General features: G+C 33.6%; 2 protein-coding genes across 2 annotated transcripts; both read left to right on the top strand.

Moving 5' to 3' along the window:
• The first annotated feature begins 189 nt into the window (after positions 1 to 189).
• On the top strand, positions 190 to 15,340 carry LOC145613074 (sterol 3-beta-glucosyltransferase UGT80B1-like). Its single transcript, XM_081668131.1, has 14 exons — positions 190 to 1,049; positions 3,241 to 3,395; positions 4,138 to 4,380; positions 5,132 to 5,243; positions 6,331 to 6,501; positions 7,136 to 7,199; positions 8,463 to 8,520; positions 8,613 to 8,790; positions 8,938 to 9,068; positions 10,321 to 10,423; positions 13,168 to 13,244; positions 13,508 to 13,555; positions 13,925 to 14,074; positions 14,843 to 15,340. Exons 1-14 carry the CDS (start codon positions 827 to 829, stop codon positions 15,044 to 15,046), a joined length of 1,917 nt encoding a protein of 638 aa, XP_081524257.1. The 5' UTR covers positions 190 to 826; the 3' UTR covers positions 15,047 to 15,340.
• Positions 15,341 to 16,545: 1,205 nt separating this feature from the next.
• LOC145614881 (aspartic proteinase Asp1-like) lies at positions 16,546 to 22,849 on the top strand. Its single transcript, XM_081669954.1, has 9 exons — positions 16,546 to 16,880; positions 20,484 to 20,601; positions 20,706 to 20,935; positions 21,380 to 21,610; positions 21,691 to 21,829; positions 21,935 to 22,129; positions 22,214 to 22,286; positions 22,372 to 22,459; positions 22,555 to 22,849. Exons 1-9 carry the CDS (start codon positions 16,708 to 16,710, stop codon positions 22,613 to 22,615), a joined length of 1,308 nt encoding a protein of 435 aa, XP_081526080.1. The 5' UTR covers positions 16,546 to 16,707; the 3' UTR covers positions 22,616 to 22,849.
• The last annotated feature ends 294 nt before the right edge of the window (positions 22,850 to 23,143 follow it).

Here is a 23,143-nt window from a genome sequence, read left to right on the forward strand (position 1 = left end):
GTTGACCTGTCGACTGTCGTTACAAACTCAACCCGAATACCCGATAAGACCTGTTTCGAAGCCGACTTGAACACACCGAATCTGACAGCTAAGAGGTGGGGGGATCTTTATTGTGGGCCTACACAATGCATTGCACATTATCGTCATAATTTCCATAGAAGTTAACACACGGGCAGTGCTACACAAACGTGGTCGTTGGCATGTCCAATACCCCCAATCATTGTTCTCCTTTTACCCAATTATCATCACCCCAATTCTCTGCCGTTAAAAAAATTAAATTGCAATTTGCAGCATAAAACAAATAAATTATTCAATTGCTAAAACTAGCCTACACTATACAGTATAAACTTCTCAATCATACAAAAGTGTTAATTAATTCTGTAAAAACCCACTTCAAAAACCCCCACTTTTCTGGGATTTTTTTTATAAAGATTGTTTTTTTTTTTTGGGGGGCACAAATTTTATTTTACGCAGAAAAGTTGCTGCACCTAACAGTATTATACTTTGATTTTGACTAGCGGTTTAAACTCTTGCCATATCTACTGTTTCAGGGGATTTTTGTTTGATTGGTTCAATTATTTTATTTTATTCAATTGAATTTTTATCGGTTGAATTGGGTTTCCTCTGAATTATATTCATAAATTTGGGTTGAATTCTTCAATTTTTTGATAATTATTTATTGGGTTTGCTTCTGATTTTTGTGGGCAGTTTCAGAATCAGATTTTTACAATAATTTTTTTTTTTTTTTTTTTTTTTTTTTTTTTTTTTTTTTTTTTTTTTTTTTTTGGGGGTTTTAGCTTTAGAAATTGTGTATGATATAATTGAAATGGAGAATAAAGGGTGTCTTAATCAGGTGAGTAATTTAGAAGAAAGATATGATACTGGGGAAGAAATTAGCATTGGTGAGGAACATGACATTCGAGTTGTTGCCGAGTCTGAGACAGACAAGAAAGTCTTACTTGAAAATGATGATGTGAAGAAAGATGATCATGTGCATTATTTGAGGCAGTCTTCACTTCCAGAAATGCATTCAAATCCTCCAAAAAGAGGTATATTTTTCTTGTTATTGTTTTGTTAAACTTTGTTGTGGAGCTAAATTAGAGTTTATTAGTAAAGTTTTTATGGTGTGAAGCTAAATTCAAGTTTAATTGGAATGTTCGACTTTAGTCATAATGTTATTTGTGGAGCTAAATTCGAGTTTAGTCAGAATATTGCCGTGGAGCTAAAGCTAATTTTGAGTTTAGTCAGATATGTGAAGCTAAATTAGAGTTTAGTCGGAATAATTATAATGCCGTGGTGCTAAGTTCGAGTTTGGTTGGAATATCTGAGTTTGGTGAGAATATTGTTGTGTTGTTAAATATGAGTTTAGTCAGATGATTGCTGTGGAGCTAGATTTGAGTATAGTTGGAATCTTGTTGTAGAGTTGTATTAGAATTTAGTCTAGAAATTGTTGAGGTCATCCTGTACAAGGGTATAGACAAAGCAAGTGCATAATTAAGTTTTTGACAGTTACATCTATTACATCATACACCCTTGTCTCTTATTCTAGTGTTATGAAGGAGTATTGGATATTATGTAATTGGCTAATCACTGTTTCTCACCTTTTAGCCAATAGCGGTAAAAAAATAATATCATTCATAACATATTATGGTTATTTGTGATCCTTAGAAATACTAGAAAGTCTAGAACGAATACAGTGACTATATTATATGATTGGTCTTCCCCAAAGAGTCGTTTCATTTTTATTTAAGTATTAGACCAAGATGAATTATAATAATTACATGAACATAAGTAATAGATAATTTAACAGTTACTTTATAATTTGGAATGTTTCATGATTAAACCCTTCATTCCCTTTGTTTTTGATGTATTTAATTACTAAATACTCTTATTTCTAAAAGAATTGAGTGAGTGTAAGTAAGTTGCATTAAATTACTGAAAAGAGTGAAAATGTGGGTAAGAAAGAGTTGGATACAATGAGAGAGAGAGTGAGTAGAAAGGTGCAAATATGTGGGGCAAGAGAGGGGGAGGTGGGGGGAAGATGGTAAAATGTGTACCAAAAATCGAATATAATAGAAGTGGGTACATCATATAAAAACATCTCAAAGTGGAAAGTTAGTACATCAATAAACAATAGAGGGAGCATTTTTTTTTTTTTTTAATTTATTTATTTTTAATTTTTTATTTATTTTTTTATTTTTTTATGTCCCCTATGAGCATGTATTTGTTATATGAAGTACCTTATAACAAATACACAGCTTGATAAACCAAGCATGCGTAGTTTAGAATCTCCTGGCTTGTAAGTCTGCATTAGAATAGGAATAGGTGGCCCAATGCCTTCCATTAGAACTGTACTTGATGATCTCTCTTCATAGTCAATTCTGTTTATGTCCTTTTTGTCTACTTCGTATTAAAATTGAATAAGATTTCTTATAGGTCAACTGCATGCGTTTCAAATCTCAATTTGATTTAATCAGTTTTTCATTTATCTTACAAAGCTTGGTATATGATTTATATTCTGCAAGGCAGCTGTCTTGGTTTTGTATTGAAGTTTATGTAAAAATAATTTCCTTCCTAACAAAACAATAAAAAAGTCTTACTTTCTTTGGAGTTTGATCCATAGTTATGCAGTACCTCAGTTTAGTAGTATATCGAATCTACATAATTTAATTTCTAGCTTATATTTTTCTTATATAGGAATGTATTGGAGTATATTCTTCTATAACTTTCTATTTTCAACTTTCTAATTCCTTTTTTTTTTTCTTGAACTCTATGTTTTTAGTAATTTGATTAGAGTACTTAGCTAGTCAATTGTCTTGACCTATGTTGTACATACTTAGACTTTGTATCCTGAGGTCCAAATGTCAAATTTGATGTATCTGTAGTTATAAACTATAATTGTTCAATCTGGGAATTTGTGAAGATGCACTGCTGTTGTAGCTATCTACTTTCATCAAATGAATCTCATTCACAATCCTATAAAGGTTGCTATCATGTATGTGACATTTCAAGTTCCCTGTGCTTTTAAACTTGTACTTAATGTGGGCTGCAGTCTCTTGTATATTATTAGTCATTGTAAAACAGTGTCCAGTAGTGAGAGTTGGATATGTGAAAAATACGTTTGAAATTTATATAATTTGTTATTATAAAAGTATCTTAAGCTTTAAGCAGTGTGATCTCACTCATATATGCAGTTCTGCACTGATATTCTTACAATGCTCAATATTTCTCTCCTGGCAGGCTTGGACCACTGTATTACAGCGCCTTCACGTTGTACTGAAGCCCATAAAAGTTTACTGGTTGATAAAAATGACATCATAATGAGCAAGTCTAAGAGTCATCAGGACAGCAGAAGACATGATATGAAATTGGATAGACTATCACAGCGTGATAAGGTAATATGAGTTGAATATATCTGCTACTGCAGGTGTCTTTTCGAACCTGAAGTTAGCATCTGTTTCTATTGTTTTGGTGACAATGTGTTTTAGAGCTAGAATTTGCTAATGCCTAATGTTGTCAAAATGTAGAGGGAGGGTAGGCTCATTGGATTCCATGTACCTAATTTAATAATTATCGTTTTTCTTAATTTACTTAACATAAAAGGTACAACAAAGTGTCTTCATATTGATGATTAATGGAAGAATAAACTCTGTTGATGTAATATATCAAAGTGGAACATATTTCAAAAGTAGTTGTATTTAAACCGAGAGTATCTAAATCAAAGGTTATTATTTATTAAATTGGAATATTGTCAATTTCCAGGAATTTGTTTCAGAAAGTTGTCAATTGTATTTCGCTTGACTAGTTATTGACCCAAAGGCTTTGAGATAGTCAACACCTTAGCCCCTTAAATAGTAAATTATGTCTTTATACCATATATTGCTTTGTCAGATGCAGCCTGCAGGCACTATTTTATTACTTTTTTGAGTTTTTCTGAATTTCTGGTAATGAGCTGATCTGCTGATGGGTATAATGTTGATTAATTTGCTAATTTTCAAAGTGTCTAAGTTTACATTCATTGTACTCTAAAGAAGTTGACACTCATTGTATAGTTTCCTCTACTAGTAGCTTTCAGATGTACAGATTGCATGGAATTGTTTTATCATTGATGAAGTTTACTGTTCTCGTTAATCTCAGGAAAAGCTTATCGCAAACTTAGTCAAAATACAAAATGACGGAACAGTGGAGGTGGATTTATCTAGGAATTCCTCTGTAACTTCTGAGCTTTTGGAGCTTCATTCTGTTGAAAGTGCTTCTCTTCCTGCTGATGAAATTGTTCCTAATCACAATAAATCTGTACCAAGATTGCAAATTGCCCTTCTTGTTGTTGGGACAAGAGGAGATGTTCAACCATTTCTAGCTATGGCAAAGAGACTTCAGGCAGGCTCACAAGCTTTAATTAAATTTGTCTCTTTTTTGTTAGATGCTCTCTTAACTGATTGTTGATGATCACACTTTTAGCTTACAAAATGTACTAACTAACAATGAACTTCCATACATCTGAAAACTGAAAGGGACTTTTGTTGTGTGTGTGTGTGTGTGTGTGGGGATTAGAAGTAATGTTTGGAGTGACCTTTAACTAGTTAACTTGTTTGCACCTCGAACTAACTTTTGCCCTTCTGGTGAAAATTAAGTTTCTTTGTGCGATCAATGAAGGATGAGGGACTAGTCAGAGCTTTGTGAGACTGACTGCTTTAGAATTTTATTTGGTTAGGAGTTGGGGGAGTCTTTGGAGTGTTGCATGAATATCCAACATTACATCCTTAAGTGACATGATTATTCTGGATTTACCTGTGTGAGTATTCTTATCCTAGAGTTCCCCTGTCACTGAACCAATGAGATGTGAGACAATATCTTTTTCTTCTCTGGAATTGCACTTATTCATGCTTCTAAGCTTGCAGAATTAAGTCTTTGCTGAAATTGCTCACTTTGATCGTAGTTTGCTATATTAGTAACTATATTGGTATTGTGTTTTGTCAAGAGAGACTAAGTATGCTGTTACTAAACTTTGTCGCATATCTTCATGCATGGTTATCCTTGTAAATGTGGGCCTTGTTTGTAAAGTAAAACAAAGGGGAAAAAGTGTACTTTTTGTCTTTTGCAAATTTATGGGGCTAAAAGTTCATTGCAGGAATTTGGTCATCGTGTTCGGTTGGCTACGCATACTAACTTTAGAGATTTTGTCAAATCTGCTGGTGTTGAATTCTATCCCTTAGGTGGTGATCCTCGAGTTCTGGCAGGGTGTAAGTTGTCTCAAATCTTTTATTCTTTTTTTACTTTCTTTCTGCTTCATAAGCTTTTTCATCTATGTCCTTATTGCTTTATCTGCTGATTACCGTTTTACAGTTGGCCTCTGCGGGTCATTTTGTGAGCTGAGTATCAACTAGGAATTTTTCTCCTAAAGAATTATAGATTGACCTTGATTTTTTTATATTGATTGCAAAAGACCAAAAGTCAATAGCTCTCTAAATATTTGTTTTATACATCCATTATAATTTACTGATCCATAGGACCATGGTGGCAGATTATACACGTGAGCCATTGCTAAAGTTAGATTGATTATAACACAGACTAGCTTGTCTAAAGCTCAAATTATTTTTCAATCCAAATAGTTCACTTTTCATGTTCTTGCCTCATTATAATTGTGGTTTGTAAACAATGTGGTGTTTTGCATATCAGCGAGTTTCAAATGGTCTCTGGATTTTACTTGTGATTGGAGAAGTAATGCATGCTAGACATCCTCCATTGTTTTACACTATTGTCAACACTGATCATCTTGAATATTTTCAAAACCACACTAATTTCCATTTGATACTCTTAGTTTTTACAAAAATTACAATTGTTTTTTTTTTTTTTTTGCTCTGTGATATGTGATTGTGTCAAACATTTGTGGAATGGGAAGTATCATTACTTTGAGGTATTACCAGACTTCCATTATTTGTAGGTACTGAGTGTAGACAATAGTGACTTTTTAACTAAAGAAGAAATTGTAGCCTTAACCTTTGTCTGCATTCTGCATGGCCTTTCAATAATTGCCAAATCATACAATTTTTCCAATTTCTTGTGAATCATGTATCTAATAAAATTGAATACTATACTTTGATTTTGTGGTCTATATACAAGTATACAACTTGTTTCTACATCAACGTTGCATGACTCTACACATAACTATTTGTTTAGAAAATAGTTAGAAATTTTGATGGCATTGCATAGATGCTGTAGCTAGTCATTCATTATCACGCCCATTTTTTACATGGTAGCTTGCTTTTTGTTGCATCTAAATCTTTTAGACCACTGAGATAGCTTTTTCCATTGCTTTCCGGGAATCAGATATGGCAAGAAATAAGGGGCTTATTCCCTCTGCCCCAGGAGAAATTTCAATTCAACGGAAGCAATTGAAGGCTATTATAGAATCACTTCTTCCTGCATGTACAGAACCAGATTTAGAGACTAGCGTGCCTTTTAGAGCTCAAGCAATCATTGCTAATCCTCCTGCTTACGGTAAGTTCATGACAGATTGACAGGCTTGAGAGATGAGTGTTGACATATCATATATGAATGTGACTTTCCCAGTTATCAAGTTATTGCTGGAGTTTGATATATGAGTGTTGACCAACATTGTTTTAAAATTTTGGAACCACATAACTAGGTCTTGAACTTTGCGTAGATATTTGTGCTCCCTCCATTCTATATTTTCTATCCAATCGGCAAAACTTTTTTTTATATATTTATTGTGCCACTTTAATAATTAAAAAAAGTATTTAGTGCAATGTTAGTTGTCACTTTTAAGGTTGAAATATCAATAAAATACTACTAGGTTACTAGCCAGTAGCAACTTATGAACCATTGTAATAAAACTTCATTTTTAACATGTATACATAAAAGATATGTAGTAGATGATATAGTATATATAGGAAAATATATCAACTGCTTTGAGCAACATAGTCTATAATTGGATGTGAGCAAAAGTGTACCTGGAAGAGTTGGTTGTATACATATCTTGAAGCTGTCTATGCATTGTGAGCAGTTGTCAATTTGTCATAACGGGGTTCATTTGTTGGCAAATTGGCACTTTTGATAATTTTCTTTAATTCTCTTTAAAGGCACTCTAACGATAAGTTGGTTTTTATTGCAGGGCATGTGCATGCTGCAGAAGCTCTTGGTGTACCTCTACACATATTCTTCACAATGCCATGGACGTAAGTTATCACACTTCACCTGAATTAACTTATTAAATCAGATGTACATTGTCTCTGCCCCCACAAGTGGGTTTCTTGAAGTAGTCTACTGGGGGGGTGGGGGGGGGCTTATATTTTCGTAAAGTTTCAATGCATGCTGTCTCTATTTTAGCATCTGCTTGAAGATGTAATACTTTAACAAAAGAGAGAAGAATATTTTTTTAAATCTCTATTGGATCTACCTTGTCCTTTAAGCCCAAGCCAAATTTGAAAATTTCTGGTTCCATGTTTCAAAACAGCTTTGAAATAGGTAATTCAGGACACTTGGTGAGACATAGATATTTCTAGCAGCTATTATTGTGGGTAATTTAGCAAAATCAGTGGGGTTTGAAAAAATGGGCAATGCTTTCTCTACAGGCTTCTTGTTGCACATTTGGAAATGAGCACAAGAATCTTCTTGGGAACATCCTTATATTTGAACTCCAAATCAAGTTTTGATGTAGCATATTGAGGCATGTGTTAAAAGGAATTTAGGGATTTTACTAATATCGACATGCATATGCAATTCACTACTTCAGGCAGTCTGTCAATACTTCTTTGTAAACATGTTTACTTTTACATGAAAAATGAAAAATCTTCATATCATTACTAATTACTCCTCTGTCCCTAAATAAACGTCCCATTTCACCCAAAAATCTTGTCCCTAAATAAAAGTCCCATTTCACCCAAAAACCTTGTCCCTAAATAAAAGTCCCATTTCACATTTATCTATTTTTTTTTATTCTTCTATAATCTACCAAACCCCCCTATCTTATTTATTTCTCCCTCTGTCCCATAATACATGACACAGTCAAACATTGCACACATGCCAATGCACTATTTTGAGTTTATTTTTATATAATTAAATATTAATGAAACCTAATTTTAAAAATTATGTTATGAAACTTTATATTTAAACCTATCTAACAACTTATGTAATAATACAAAATGTTAATATTATTTTAGTAAACAGTTATGGTCAAACCTAATGTATGAATAGTGAAAAAAAGTCTAACTTCTCATGTATTATGGGATGGAGGAGTAGTTACTTTTAATTAACCAAACCCCACTAGCTTATTTTATATATTGAATGTTAATTAATTAAACCCCACATTTTTAGTTTTCTGAAGCTTGTGCAAAAGAGAAAGAAGACTATTATGTGGAAGGAGGGAGTAGCTATTTTTCATGTGCTCTTGAAAATGTAATATGTTATAATTTCTCCTTACACTTCTTTATAATAGGCAGGCCAACATATGAGTTCCCACACCCACTGGCTCGTGTACCACAAAGCTATGGTAACTGGGTATGTTACTTTAATCGGTCTATTTCCTGGCCCTCTCTTACCCCAAATGGTTTCTCTCTAACATTTTTTTTTTGTTTGCACCTCTTGAACAGTTGTCATACATACTTGTTGACTTGATGATCTGGTGGGGCATAAGGAGCTATATCAACGACTTCAGGAAAAGGAAGCTGAAACTTCCTCCTATTGCATACTTTAGCATGTACCATGGATCTATATCTCATTTGCCTACAGGATACATGTGGAGTCCTCATCTCGTTCCAAAACCAAAAGGTACAACTGTATTGATTGTTTACTGTCATTTTCAAGCCATTGGTGCAATAACAAGATATCTGCTTCAACTATAATTTTGTTTCTTGTCTTCTCTGTTGGTTGGACTTCTTCATGCCTTTAAATCTCTAATGTACATATATTTTGCAGATTGGGGTCCCTTGGTTGATGTTGTTGGTTATTGTTTCTTAAATCTTGGTTCTAAGTATCAACCAAAGGGAGCATTTGTTGAGTGGATAAAGAAAGGGCAGAGACCCATCTATATTGGATTTGGGAGTATGGTAAGACCACCTTAATCCTTCTCTAAACACTAACAGTTATGTCAAACTCGCCACTTTTCAAAATGCCATTATATAATGCCGCAATAAAAATCACATCCTTCTTGACACGTCTGTAACGGTGACTCACCTCATTAGAACTTTTTTTTTCCTCTTGATTTCGTTTAATGTCAGATTTGGCCAATTGAAAGAGATCAAAAACGTGTATTACAGCAGAAAATGTGCACACACCAAATAAAAATGAAATAATGTGGCGGGGGCATTCGGATTGGGTAATGTATATGGGTTGTTTCAATATACTCTGTCCGTCCCTATTTGTATGTACCGTTTTTCGTATTGAGATGCCTTTAATTGTAAGATCCTACTTTTCTTTCTTATCAAACTTATCATCCAAATATTAACAATTGAACACTAATGGTGCATACAAAAAAGGTGTATTGAGTAATAATAAAGTGATGGAGCATTTAAAGTTCAAGTTATTCAATAGCCAAATATACAATCCAGTTGTATTTTCCCTTTTTTCCATATTTCTTGCATCAGTTTGACTGGACATGTTGCCAAATCACTTTGACTATTATACTAGTAATAAAAATTATGAAAAAATGAAAAGTTTGAATATATACATTAAAATGAACCCAACACCATTTACATATTAATATCTGCTTTCATATTTCGTATTAGCATAAAAAGATCTTCAAAATGGTGTATGTGAATAGTGCAAAAAGTCAAAATGATGTGAGTAATCTGGGACAAAGGGAGTATTATAGGTTGGTTTGTATTGTGTTAAAAGAATACTTGTTAAAATAGAAAAAAGCAAAAATAAGGCTTAAATCCATTAATGTGTTCATTTTTTTTTAAAAAAAAAAAAAAAAACATTGCGATGGCTGCAATCTGTTCTATTCATTCGTTACAAAAGCCACTTTCGCAGCTTCGTCTGTGATTTTTCTCCCTTAGTTGTTGATGTTTCTCTATGTCATGTGAAAGCTGTACCCTCAAGGTTTCATGATTTATATTCATACTTTACTTTCTTTATTAATTGAAAACTTCCAGCCTTCTACAGCTTGGATTTGGATAGCCGAAATCCCACCAAATTAAAGGATTTAGAAAAAAAGAACCAAAGTTCCCTACTTAATTTAACTAAGAACTAGAAGCACTATGAATTGCTTGATAATGTATTAGTTTTACAACTTACCCTAAACCACTTTGTCTTTAGCATTTATTGCTGCATGCTTACTCAGTCTTTTATCATGTATAGCCTCTTGAAGATCCCAGCAAAACGACCAGTATCATATTGGAAGCATTAAAAGATACTGGACAACGTGGAATACTCGATCGTGGCTGGGGAGACCTCGGTATTTGTAAGTGTTCATTTCCTGGCCATCTTTCCTTGTCAGTTGATCGTTTCTGTCTGCAATAATTTTAACTGTCTTTCCATTGTTTTGTTGCTTTGTAATATAAATAAGAAACTTGTTAAATTGTGAGTTGTGACTACTTTATCGTCTTTTTGTCTGTCTTGGATTCTTTTGGATGGTTGGGGAGATTCTGACTACTGAGCCTCTAGGTCAGAGGACCAGCTTATGCTCTCATTCCATCCTTGACAGCCTTTGTACAGCTGTACAAATCCTGCAAGTAGTAGTTCAGAGTCACAGTAGCTGATGTCTATTTTTTTAAAGGGCAGAAAGATAAATGCGAAGAATAAAAGCTTAAAGATTTTCGTACTAGCATGAACTTGAAAGCCCACAGTGTACCATGTTAGGTTCATTAGATTAGTTTCTCTGGATGTGATCAATATCTAGGCTTTTAAAGCTGAAGTGGTAAACTCTTTACTAGGAGCCTTTATGGAGTAGATACAGAGACTGGTTTCGTTGACATCTTTTATACTATTGCTCTTCTTCTGGAGTAGATGATATTTCTGGATACTCAATTCATTGCTTTTCCTTTTGCTACATAGTGGGAGAAGTGGTTGTTCTCCGCAATTTATGGGCCATTGAGCCTTGTTGTTGTGATGCCGTCTGGAGGTGTTGGTCATCACTTGCGGTCTGTGTTTCAACATTGGCTGTGTATTTTTTTTCTTTATTTTTTTGGGATGGGGGGTTGATATTTTGTTATCCAGTGGCTCTGCTAAAACTTCTGTATCATTAAAAAGATCCCTCAAAACACTTTTGTTAGACGACATTTTTATTTTGTATCAATCACAACTCTAATTTTGACTTGATAGAGATGAAGTTTATCTCTGCCCTCAATGACTGCCTACTTGCATTTTTTGCTATATTAATTGATTATCTTACTGGGCTTACCAGAAGGCTTTTCTAACTCCTAGATATTTTTATAAAAGACATTTATTGAGTAACAAAGTGAATATTATATATTTTGTCTTGTTAACAAATCAATTTGATAAATATAAAAGACAATAGTGAAAAAAAAAAAAAAACAATATCAATACTAACCTAGTATTACTTTAATTATATGAGTTGGTAACATTTACTGTTTGATCAGAGATTTTGAAAGAGAGTGTTGTAAGTGAATAAGTGTAACAAGTTTGTAAGTGCATTTTCTTAACAAGTAAGAAAGAGAGTGTAAGCATGCGGGATTGGGAGGGGTAAAAGTGTAGAAAGTATACCTAAAATGGATGAGAGAGGAAGTGCAACCAATTCAAAGAAACGAACGACAACAGAAAGCGAAAGCAACCTTTTTTTTTTTTTTTTTGACAGAGCGAAAGCAACTTAAAGGAATGGAGGTATAACTATTTAACGAGTAAACAAAAAGGCCTGTAATGAATAGTTTTATTTGCATCTAAAAAAAATTTGATGAAAAGTAAATCACATGTTTACCAAGATTTGCTCATTTAATTTTAATTTATAAATTAGAGAGAGATTTATTTCATAAAATTAGAGAGTTAAAAAGTAATCTATCCAAGTAATAACGAGAAAGGAGTTTCTCGTAAAAAAGGGATATCAATGTTACATCTTTTAATTTGGAGGGTTGAATGGGTGGGAGGCGTGTAGATTTAGGACTGACTATTGGTAAAATGTAAAGAATAAAATTAGACATGCTAGTGGATTAGATAAATATGTAACCTGAAAGTCTTACCATAGATTATGCCCAAGGGAGAAAAGTTGAAAGTGTCATCTTGGCTGCTACACTTTCTGGCTTTCTTCACCACCAATATGATTTCTATGTCTACTGCTGTTGCTGCCAGTCAGCCCTGCCTATGTCAGTTTTCACCACTTGCTTCTATTCTTTTCTGCTGCTGCTCCTTTGCTTTCTTTGTCTTCTTCTGCTTCTCTATTGGCACTGCTGCCTTTCCTGTAGCTTCCTCTAGAAGTCGGTGCTTGTGGAAATCTTATAAGACTTGATCTAGCTGTCTCAAGTACTGTAACAGATCCAGGCTTCATGATTATATAATTCTGGTGTTAATGTTCAAATAAGAGATCGATTCCATTTACCTTATGGATTAGGAAAGCTTACAATTTTCTAATTCCACAAAAATGAGGGAGGAAACACAAAATTAGAACATCTGCTCTGGCTCAGTATGCCAGTAAAATGCACAGTACTTCACTGACAAAGTACAAAGTGATACAACAAATGGTCCCAAGCAATGCAACAACATTTACAAAGACTCAGAGCAAGAATGTAATTGAATTAAGGAAAGAAGTGGTGAAGTAGATTGAATATATTGGACTTGCTTTAAGCTAACCACTCATGGTTATCCAACACCCCTTTATTCCCCAGAACACACTCGAAAATGATGTTTAATGTTAGAACTCCATTCCTTGATTTCTTTTACATCTTTCTACAAGTTTTTTCCTTATCTACTAAAGGCTTTTTATAGTCTTGCTTTATAATGCTAGCCCAAAACCTTTCTAGTGAACCACTTTTGTTACGAGTGAGTTCATATTTCTGGCTTGATTCTCATCTATCAGCACTTAGCACTCAAAAGTCAAGACTTCATGGGCAGAATTGGACATTAAAAATAAATTGATAACGGTTTTTTTTTTTTTTTTTTTTTCCCGTCCAGGACTAATAAACAAACCAAATAAGAAAGATTATTAACCTCCAAGTCTTAATTTTATATCTGCTAATGATAGTCTGTGTCATGCAGTTTCAGAAGTTCCGGATCATATCTTCCTTCTTGAGAACTGCCCCCACGATTGGCTTTTTCCTCAATGTTCTGCCGTGGTGAGTTATACTAATTCTCATGTTAGTTGCTTGTATAATGTCTGGATTTGTATTTTGGGAAAATAATTGAAATCTAGCTTCATGTCTTAATTTAAATTAAGATTTACCAACTTGGATCGTGACTTGCAATGGTTGTGGTTGAATAGCTTTTCCGTTTATGCTACATCATATGCAATGTTACTGTATATGGATAAAATAATTAGTGTCTGCCTTATGCTCTCAGTGAATCAACGCTAATTCAATTATTTTCCACAAATAAACAGGTTCATCATGGTGGTGCCGGAACTACCGCCACTGGACTAAGAGCTGGTGTAAGTTTTTCAGCTTGCTTGTTGCTCATTTCTGGAACATGTGAATATCTTATGCCATTTATGCCTAAAAATCACTTGCTTCATGCACCCTTGGGAAAAGATGAACTTGCCTGTGTTCTAAATCCTTTGTTTTCCATCTTCCAGTGACATTAAAGACTATTGAGTCATGTATTGAGCCCACTCTTATCGGGCTCGTCATCTAATTGCTTAAGTAATACTTGTAATATTCTGGATATAATAAACAGCAATGTATGGTTTCTGATGTTTGCCTTTTGGCAGTCAGATTTTGATGCTGAAGACATATTTTTATATGCTACAACCCCAATGTAGTTGAGAAAGTAATTTGACTGCCTATGTTATTTTTTGCAGTGCCCAACAACTGTAGTACCATTTTTTGGCGATCAGTTCTTTTGGGGTGATAGAATTCATCAGAAAGGTTTGGGACCTGAATCAATTCCTATTGCTCAGCTCAGCATCGACGCTCTGTCAAGTGCTATACGATTTATGCTCCAACCTGAGGTACTTTCCATTTTAACTATATGTGTCAATTGCTGTTTTTCGCACTTACTGATCTATACATTCCAACAGCAATTTTGTATTTGAACGTAGAATAGATACAAGCCATGTTCAATCAAGCTGTCTTGTATTGAATGGCATATGTTATTTGAGGTGGAGATGTTTAAACGCTCTCTGTGGACCTGACATCATGAACTTTCTAGGATTATTTATGTTGCGATTGACATTCTGTGAACCAACTGTTCTGCCTGGAGTAGTACTTGTGAAGAAATTAAACACTGAGGAAGAAATATGACATTAGGATAGTGGTGTATGTATGAATATAATTTGATATGTATTTCTGTAGCATTAAGCTACAACAGAAGAGTGGAAGATTGGGATCATGGAAAGGTTAAAGAAGGTAGAGGGAGACCGAAAATGACTTGATTGGAAGGAGTTAGGAAGGATATGAAGCATATGGATTTGCAGGAAAATGAGGTATTTGATCGTAAGGGATGGAGGAGGAAGATTTGTGGATGACTATACGGAATAATTACTTTTGGTTCATGTAGCTGACCCCACTTATGGGATTAAGGCTTTGATTGATTAATCTACTACTGAAGTTGGACTGAAAGTTTTTCTTTCTACTGATGAAAAAAGAAATGTAATAGAATTGCCGGCTGATAAGCAATTATTGGGGGTTAATATACAAATGGTAATATCAAGTGTTAATTTTCTGGTTTCTTGCCTAAAGTCGGTGATACAAATTAGCCTCACACTGTAATGTTTCAGGTCAAAACACGGGTGATGGAGCTTGCTAAGCTGATAGAAAATGAAGATGGTGTTGCTGCTGCAGTTGATGCATTTCATCGGCATTTACCTCATGAAATGCCAGTACCTCCAGCAGCAGCAGAACCAGCAGAAGATGAATATTTGAACCCTATTCAGTGGTTGTTTTTGCAGATCGGAAACTTTTGTGGCCGTGTTTGTTCATAGGTTTCTGCTGGTGCTAGAGGTTATGTACAGTTACAAATATTTTCATCCTGCTCATGTGCACTTTATTCGCGTCTTGGTTTAATTTACGGAATGGCTTAGCTTGTTGCTGAAACCTTTTTTTTTTTTATTTTTTTTTTATTTTTTATTTTTATTTTTAATGGTTGGGGGGGGGGGGGGGTGGTTGATTATGTATACATATTGTTTTTGGTGCTTGCCCTCTCTTTCACCAGGGAAATAAATAATTCATGTAATCAAATTCTGTTTCATATAAATTTTGATTTCTATTTTGTTTGAGCATAAATTTAAGGTTGTTTGAAGAACAGTTAATTTTTAGCTCTAATCATAAGGCAAATTATCCTAATAATCTATAGATCTTTAAACATAGAGATTATATTCTACAACATAGAACTTGCATTGCAATATACTTCGTAGTATTAAGGTGGAATTGATGAAAACTCATTCTTAAGTTGACATTTTTTCAAAGCATGACAAATTTTATCAATCCAAATGGTATTAAAACATGTGAATAAATGTCATGTTTTATTAAAATCATATATCACACGATAATCTTGTTCATTTATACACAAGTTGACACAGTATTTCATACTAATTTACAAAATTCTATAAATAAAAAAAAGTTTCACTCCTAAATAGTACTAAGGAGTATGAAGAAATTTTCCGCTTATTCTTAATCTTAAATGTCACATTTTTACGGAACCATAACAAGTCACGTTCTTTATGCATATATTTCAGATGCAAGTCTAACGTGCTATGTGCAATGGTTCTCGCGATAAGAAGCTTTCTATTACCTAAATAATCATCACCTAAGAACTGAGGTCTAAGTTAAAGTCATGTTCTTGATGTGTATTTCACACATGTCTAAAGTGTTATCTACCTAGGTTCTTGAGACACAACACTCTATATTACTTTTCAAATTATGTTTCGGATGTATAACATGATATTCAGTTTACTTTTCAAAGCATTTCAAATCAAAAGACAATTCATTCCAATTTCTAAACTGTATCAAGGCTTGTGAATAAAATTTTAAAATGAATGATTGATCAGTCATGCGTGAGTAAATCATGATAATAGTGCATTTGCACACGTTTTAGTTGACATGTGCAGTTCATTTTACTTTAATAGCTATCACTCGGCTACCAGGGTCAATAAGTAAGTCGATTCTTAATGTGTATTATCACACACAAATATGTGTGACAATTCACAATACTCCATATTGGTATAATAATCACAATTGAGTACTTGTGTCAATCACATCCTTTTTTTTTTTTTTATTCGAAACTAATTCACATTCTTATTATGTATATTTCACACACAGTATAACGTGTTGCACGCGACATTTCTCGTGACACAATACTCCATAATACTTTAAATAATAATTAAAACCCGAAACCGGGGTCAAAAACTAGTTTTGAATCAACCAGAGTGATGATATCCTACCGCGTGAACAGGTGAAAAGGTCAATCAATTTTCTATAAATTTCTCTACCTGTAATTTCGTCGAACACGCGGTGTGCTCAATTCCCTGCTCTTTCTTCCTCTGCTTAAACAACCCCAAAACACTCCCACCAAACTTCTTCACTACAACTTTCTTACTCATCATAAAAACTATCACTTTCAAAATTTCAGCAGAAAAAAACAAGAATGTGGGGATCAAAAATTCATGTTTCAGTAATTCTGGTATTTTTGTTCTTTACTGCAACATTTTTTCAGGGTATTTTCTGTGAACCCCAGAATCATGGTGGTTCTTCTGCAATCAATAGCTTTGATCATCTAAGTGCTGTTTTTCGTGTTCAAGGAAACGTTTATCCTGATGGGTATCTTTTCTTTCTCTTAATCTTGCTTATTTTCTATTGTTATTATGATTTTTTTTTAATTTTTTTTAATGTTTTTTGTATTGTTGAATTTTGTTAATTGTTTTATGATCTTGATGCATAATTAATCTTGAATGTGATGTTGGTGGGTTGAATTGTAAATTTCAGTTTATATTAGTTAGCCAATTTTGACTGCATTTTTGTCATGATTTTGTTCTAGTTCTAGCTCTAATTATACTTATATTTATCATTTTGATGATTAATTATGACTTTTGAATCTCATTTTATTGTGAATTGATTGCCCATTGAATCTTTTGTTTGATTGTTTTTGAGTAATTTTTTGCAGGTTTTTTTTGGTTTGACTTGTTTGTTTTTTATGAGAGTTATCTAATGTTTGACTTCTCGTTGTGTTGATAAACTTTCTTGACTTATCTTTTTGTTGATTAACTTTCCTACCCTTTTCCTTTTCCACCTTTTCCGTCTTCCTACCTTTTTTTCAAGTTGTTTCTTTTGCAAAATTAAACGCAAAAGATGGCATATAGGTCGATCGGATTGGGTTCGTGTCGGATGTTTTTGGTCTTTTCGGGTATGGGTAATCACGGATTTGGTTCGAACAATGCTTGTTCAAAGACTCGATGTGTTCGGTTTTAGGTTCATCCAACAAAGAATTACAACTTTTTTCTATCTTTTAGTGAGATATAAATATAGAATTAAACAAACAAGATGTCTAAGTGCAAACAACTTAAGTAAGCAAACAGCAAGTCATGATACAAATAGTAGTAATTTTATTATTTTAACCATTCAAATGATGTTTAAGTTCAACAAAAAAAAATAATGTTAAAAATCCATTTTTATTTATTTATTTATTTTTGTAAAGTTCTCAAATCTGATTCTATTACCTTAAAATGTAATGGTTTTTGGGTTGATTGAGATGAGCAGGGTTTGATTCTGGCAACATTATATTTCATATTAATTTACTTATCATTCTAAATCAAAAAAGATTTCATTCCAAAGTATACTAAAGGTGTGAACTGATTGTTAACTCATTCTTGATCAAATTAAGTTAATTTTACATGTCACATTTTTTTCCAAAGCATGACAAGCCACGTTCTTTATGCATATATATCACTTGCAAGTTTAGCATGTTATATAAGATGGTTCTCGACTTCTCATGATACAATGCTCCATTATTACTTCAATAATCATAATTTATTACCCAATAACCCAGGGGTATCTTTCACACACATGTCTAACGTGTTATGTGTGATGGTTCTCGTAACTTGAAATTCCATATAACCTTAATAAGTATCACCTAGGGGCAAAAATCGAGTCACTGTGTATATTTCACACACAAGTCTAATTGTGTTATGTGCAAAATATACAGGTTTTTCGGAAGTTTCAAATAAATGCGTTTCGAATTGCAAAGTTTTTGCCCAACCCATTCACCTTGTCAAGTCAACTTATGACAGATTGATTAATGATCATTGTTCCTTGTGCTGACAAAACTTTATGCCTCATCATAATTTTTAGTTTTCCTGTATCATTGAAACTCTATACTCCGTGTATCCTAAATTTCTAATGAAATTTTTATAATTTCTCCAATTTCTCTTCCTTACTATCTCCAATATTGTTAGTGAAGCAGCGATTAGTAACTTAACTCTGCTGGCATGGCACTCTAGGAAGCAGAATTCTTGATTAAATACAGTTATGATTTAAAATTTTTTAATTGATTTTATATGATACTTCAGAAAAAATATCAGAGAATTAAAGTCAGGTCATCATCAGTCTCATACAGACGTGATGCATCATACTTCTGCTTAGCACTAAGTAGTCTGTCCTCTTGAATTGTCTGGGGTGTAATCATAAAAGAAGTATTAGGAAAACATATACTCTCTTGTACGAGTTTGAAACATTTAAATTTGACATAGTTGTCAGGACTCTCAGGAGCAATTAGTGGCCACTACTCTAGCTTCACTATCCACTGCTTTAGAAAAGGACATCCCATTACTACCAATTGCTTCAGATTATTTTTTAAGTTTCAATCTTAAGATTTTAGCTTCCTTACTATGAACTAGTATTTTGTCTGGTGCCTAGGATTTTATAGCCCATAATTTGATTCATGAGTGGCTCATTGGCTCCTATCCATGAAAAATAGTTGTAGATTCATGAGTAACTTCCCTTTCTTTCCAAAGTAAGGTATGCAAAATGTCTATTCCATTTACCAATTATGGCAAAGATGAGCAATGGAAAGTTCCTTTATGTGAATCTCGAACTTGCTTGAATAATTTTTTTCCCCACGGTACTCATGATTCAACCTGGAAAAGTGTTTTTAATCTTCTGGGTGATATTTACATTCTCAGTCCAGGGCATATATGTTCATGGTTTGCTGTAAATAAGAAAGACATGTTTAAAAAAAAATTAAAAAAAAAAATTAAAAAATAAAAATAAATAAATTAAAAAACTCATATTTCTGCAGAGTATCAATCTCTTAAATGAACCTACTCATTCTTGATTGGGTAAAAACAACTAAAACATTATATATTAGAGTTTTGCCAAAATCCTACTGCAGTAACAAACTTGCTTCATGTATTGCTGAATCATCAATGTATTCTAAGGAGAAAGGAAAGCTTCGTTTTCACACATTCTTGCTTAGCTTCATGTGCCTGATAGTGTTCTTCGGCCGCATTGCATTTCATCTTAATATATTCAGTTTCGCCTTTTGCTTCTTGATTGTGTCATTTACACTGCTGTACTCTTACACAGAGCTAATCTTCAATTCAAGTGGCTTCAGGTTTAGAGGGTAGATACAACATGATCCATCACAGCATGGCTTTGATCACCTCCATTATTCATGTTAGATCTGCCTTTTTGCTTTTCTGCTATAGCTGCTTCATACTAGGCTGCGGATACATGCTTCATTGGTTCTGTTTTTTTTTTTTTTTTTTTTTTTTTTTTTTGGCACTGCTTTTGCGTATTTGGACAAACACACGGGCTGTTATATGCTTTTGGGAGCAGAGTGAGAGAACCCATTTGACTTGCTATTACAATATTTTACCAATTCTTAATAATCATCATTGTCAAATCTCATATTTATCTGATATGTTGATGCCAAGAATAAGGGGAAACATTGAAAAGGCTTTTAATATCTGACAGAACACACTTTTTCCTTCTGTTTGGGCTTCCTCTTAATTGATGTTTCTTCTTATTTACTGCTGTTTTCGTGCTGAAGGGAATGTTTTCCTGATCAGTGTAATTTTGTGTTGAACATTTGCCTTTTATATTTTTCTTTTTATTCTATTTAAATTTATTTTTAAATTCTTATGCTCCGAATATGGAAATATTTCAGGAAGACTATGAAATCTAGTATCTCTTACCACTCTTACCTCTTTCATAGTTAGCTTGATTAACATATCACATTCTCTTTTTGACGTGAATATTGCTTCTGTTGCTGCTTCTAATCCTGTGTTTCCTAACCCCCCCTCCCCCTTTTTTATCCACTCATGGTTTTTTTATTTTAAAATTTGGACGAGCATTTAATCATAAATCCTGAACTAAAATCTATTTCATAAGTATCAAAGTTATTCAATGTCTGAAAAACGTTTGCAGGTATTTTTATACTACCTTGAATATTGGCAATCCTCCTAGACCTTATCATCTTGATATTGATACTGGCAGCGATCTCACATGGGTCAACTGTGATGCACCGTGTGTGAATTGTCCCAAGGTAATTTCCTCTTTGGAACAGATCTGAAATGATAAATTGAGAACTTTCTAGTTTCCACTGTCTCATTGTCCCTTTACAGAAGTAGTATATATCTCTCCATGCAGAGCCCTCACAAGCCTTACAAGCCCCAGGGTAATAATGCTCTCCCATGTAAGCATTCCCTGTGTGCCGTCCTGCAACATTCTTCAAACTATCCTTGCCACAATCCTAGCGATCAATGTGACTATGAAGTTGAGTATGCTGATCATGGTTCATCAATTGGAGTATTGGTGAGGGACAACTTCCCCCTTCAATACTTGAATGGTTCCACAACACATACTCCTCTAGTATTTGGGTTAGTACTTCTTATATCTCTTGCTGAAAGTAAAATTTTGATTGTACGGATGAAACAACCTCCTCATATCCTGGATAAATATTTACTGTCTCCAATCCTAAATAAATTGATTCAAGATTTTTTAATATCAAGTAATTGTTTTAAAAGTGTAAACTTTTGCTTGGATTTACTTTACTTCCCCTTGCTTCTCAAAATTTTCACTGAATGTGATTGTCGTATATAACGAGCTTATGATAGATGCTAGATACACTTGAATTTTTTAATTTTTATTTTATTTATTTATTTTTTTCCCAAAAACTTTTTAAACATATGTGCATCAGTCTCGCAGCACTTTTTTTTTTGGATTGGAACTTGGAAGGAGTGTAATTTAGTGGTTCAAATTTGAATTATATAATATCCTTATCTGAAAATTATGAACCCTGTACTCCATGATTATTTCTTCAGTTGTGGCTATGATCAAGATCTCTCTAGTTCAACCGAACCTCCTTTCGTGGATGGAGTTCTTGGGCTGGCAAATGGAAAATCCAGCATCTTGTCTCAACTTAACGACTTAAAAGTGACCAAAAACGTGTTTGGCCATTGCTTGAGTGACCAAGGAGGAGGTTACCTGTTTTTTGGGGACACACTAATTCCTTCTGGAACTGTTTGGGTACCGATGTTGAAAAAACAAGTTGGGTAAGCATACTTTTTGCTATATAGTTTATGTTTGGTTAAATATTCTCCACCTTGTCTAACCTCATCATGATGCTTTTTAGGAACTATTATTCAATAGGACCTGCAGAGCTGCTCCTTGATGGGAAAAACGTTTTCAAGGGTGGTCTTTCCTTTGTTCTTGACAGTGGAAGTACCTATACTTACTTAAGTAGTAAAGTTTACGAATCTGCATTATCCATGGTGAGAATTACAATCACTTCATCACTTGTACCTTGAAATCTTAAATGCACTTTTAAAAACGTGTAGCCAACTTAACTATCTTTCCCACAACTTTCTTTTATTCAGATTAAGAAAAACATCAACCAAAAGGAGCTAAAGATGGCTCCTGAGGATAAAACACTTCCACTATGTTGGAAAGGTACAAAACCCTTCAAATCCATCAATGATGTCAAAAAGTTTTTCAAGCCTTTGGCATTGAGATTCTCGAAACCAAATAATGCAATGCTGGAAATGTCACCAGAGGCTTATCTTATTGTCAATGTGAGTAGTTTTGTTCACTTTCTCTATGATGATTACAAGTATAACAGGATATTGAAGTCTTCTTTTTTTTTTTCGGGTTTTCAGAAACTTGGCAATGTGTGCTTGGGGATATTGAATGGTGCTGAGGCGGGGCTGGATAATCTCAATGTTCTTGGAGGTGAAGCTATTGTTAACTCGTTGAATTGTCTACTCAATAATTTACATGTATATGCTTGTAACTCTTATTGTTTTGATGCTTGCAGATATTTCACTGTTGAACAAAATGATGATATACAACAACGATAAATCCCAGATTGGATGGACAACTGTAAACTGTGACAGGCTTCCAAAGTTCTGATCATATGCACTTGTGGATTTCTTTTTCACTACTTTGATATGAGAGCATGCTTACCTGGGAAATTTTTATTTTTCTCTTTATTTAACAGCTTGGATCGTGACAGTGACATAGATTTTTATCGCTCGGAGTACGGCTATGATGAGCTATAGCATGATCCAGGGAGTTATACTGAATCTCAACAGGTGAAGAAGCTGTTCTGTAGTGAAGATGGTAAATAGACAGACTTATAATTGATAAAGTTGTAATCTTCCTATGTAGGAAGCCTTGGTTTTGATGTAAATGATTGTAGCTTACCCAAGGTATATATGGACACAATTACTATCAATTGGACTTGTTGCTTGAAGATAACAAAATTTACTTAAGGCTGCTATGATTGGTGATAACTGCATTTTTCTTTGTACTGTAGTGATACTGTTTTATTTTTAAACGAGAACTATAAAACAAAATAAAAAAGTCAAAAAGGAAAATATTAATTTGACCATGTTTTTATTGATTTTATTTTTTTAGTGAAAGTCACAGCTCTCAGATGATCAGTTTGACCATGTTTTTACTGATTTTATTAATTTGTTTGTTTTGGAAAATTTGCAAATTGCAGCCATTTTAAGTTTATATTTTGCAAATTGCAGCCATTTAAAATTTTTTTTGCAAATTGCAGCCCAAAAGTTCGTATAAATTGT

Source organism: Chenopodium album, chromosome 25 (assembly GCF_948465745.1).
Source record: "Chenopodium album chromosome 25, dcCheAlbu1.1, whole genome shotgun sequence".
NCBI classification, from domain to species: Eukaryota; Viridiplantae; Streptophyta; class Magnoliopsida; order Caryophyllales; family Amaranthaceae; genus Chenopodium; species Chenopodium album.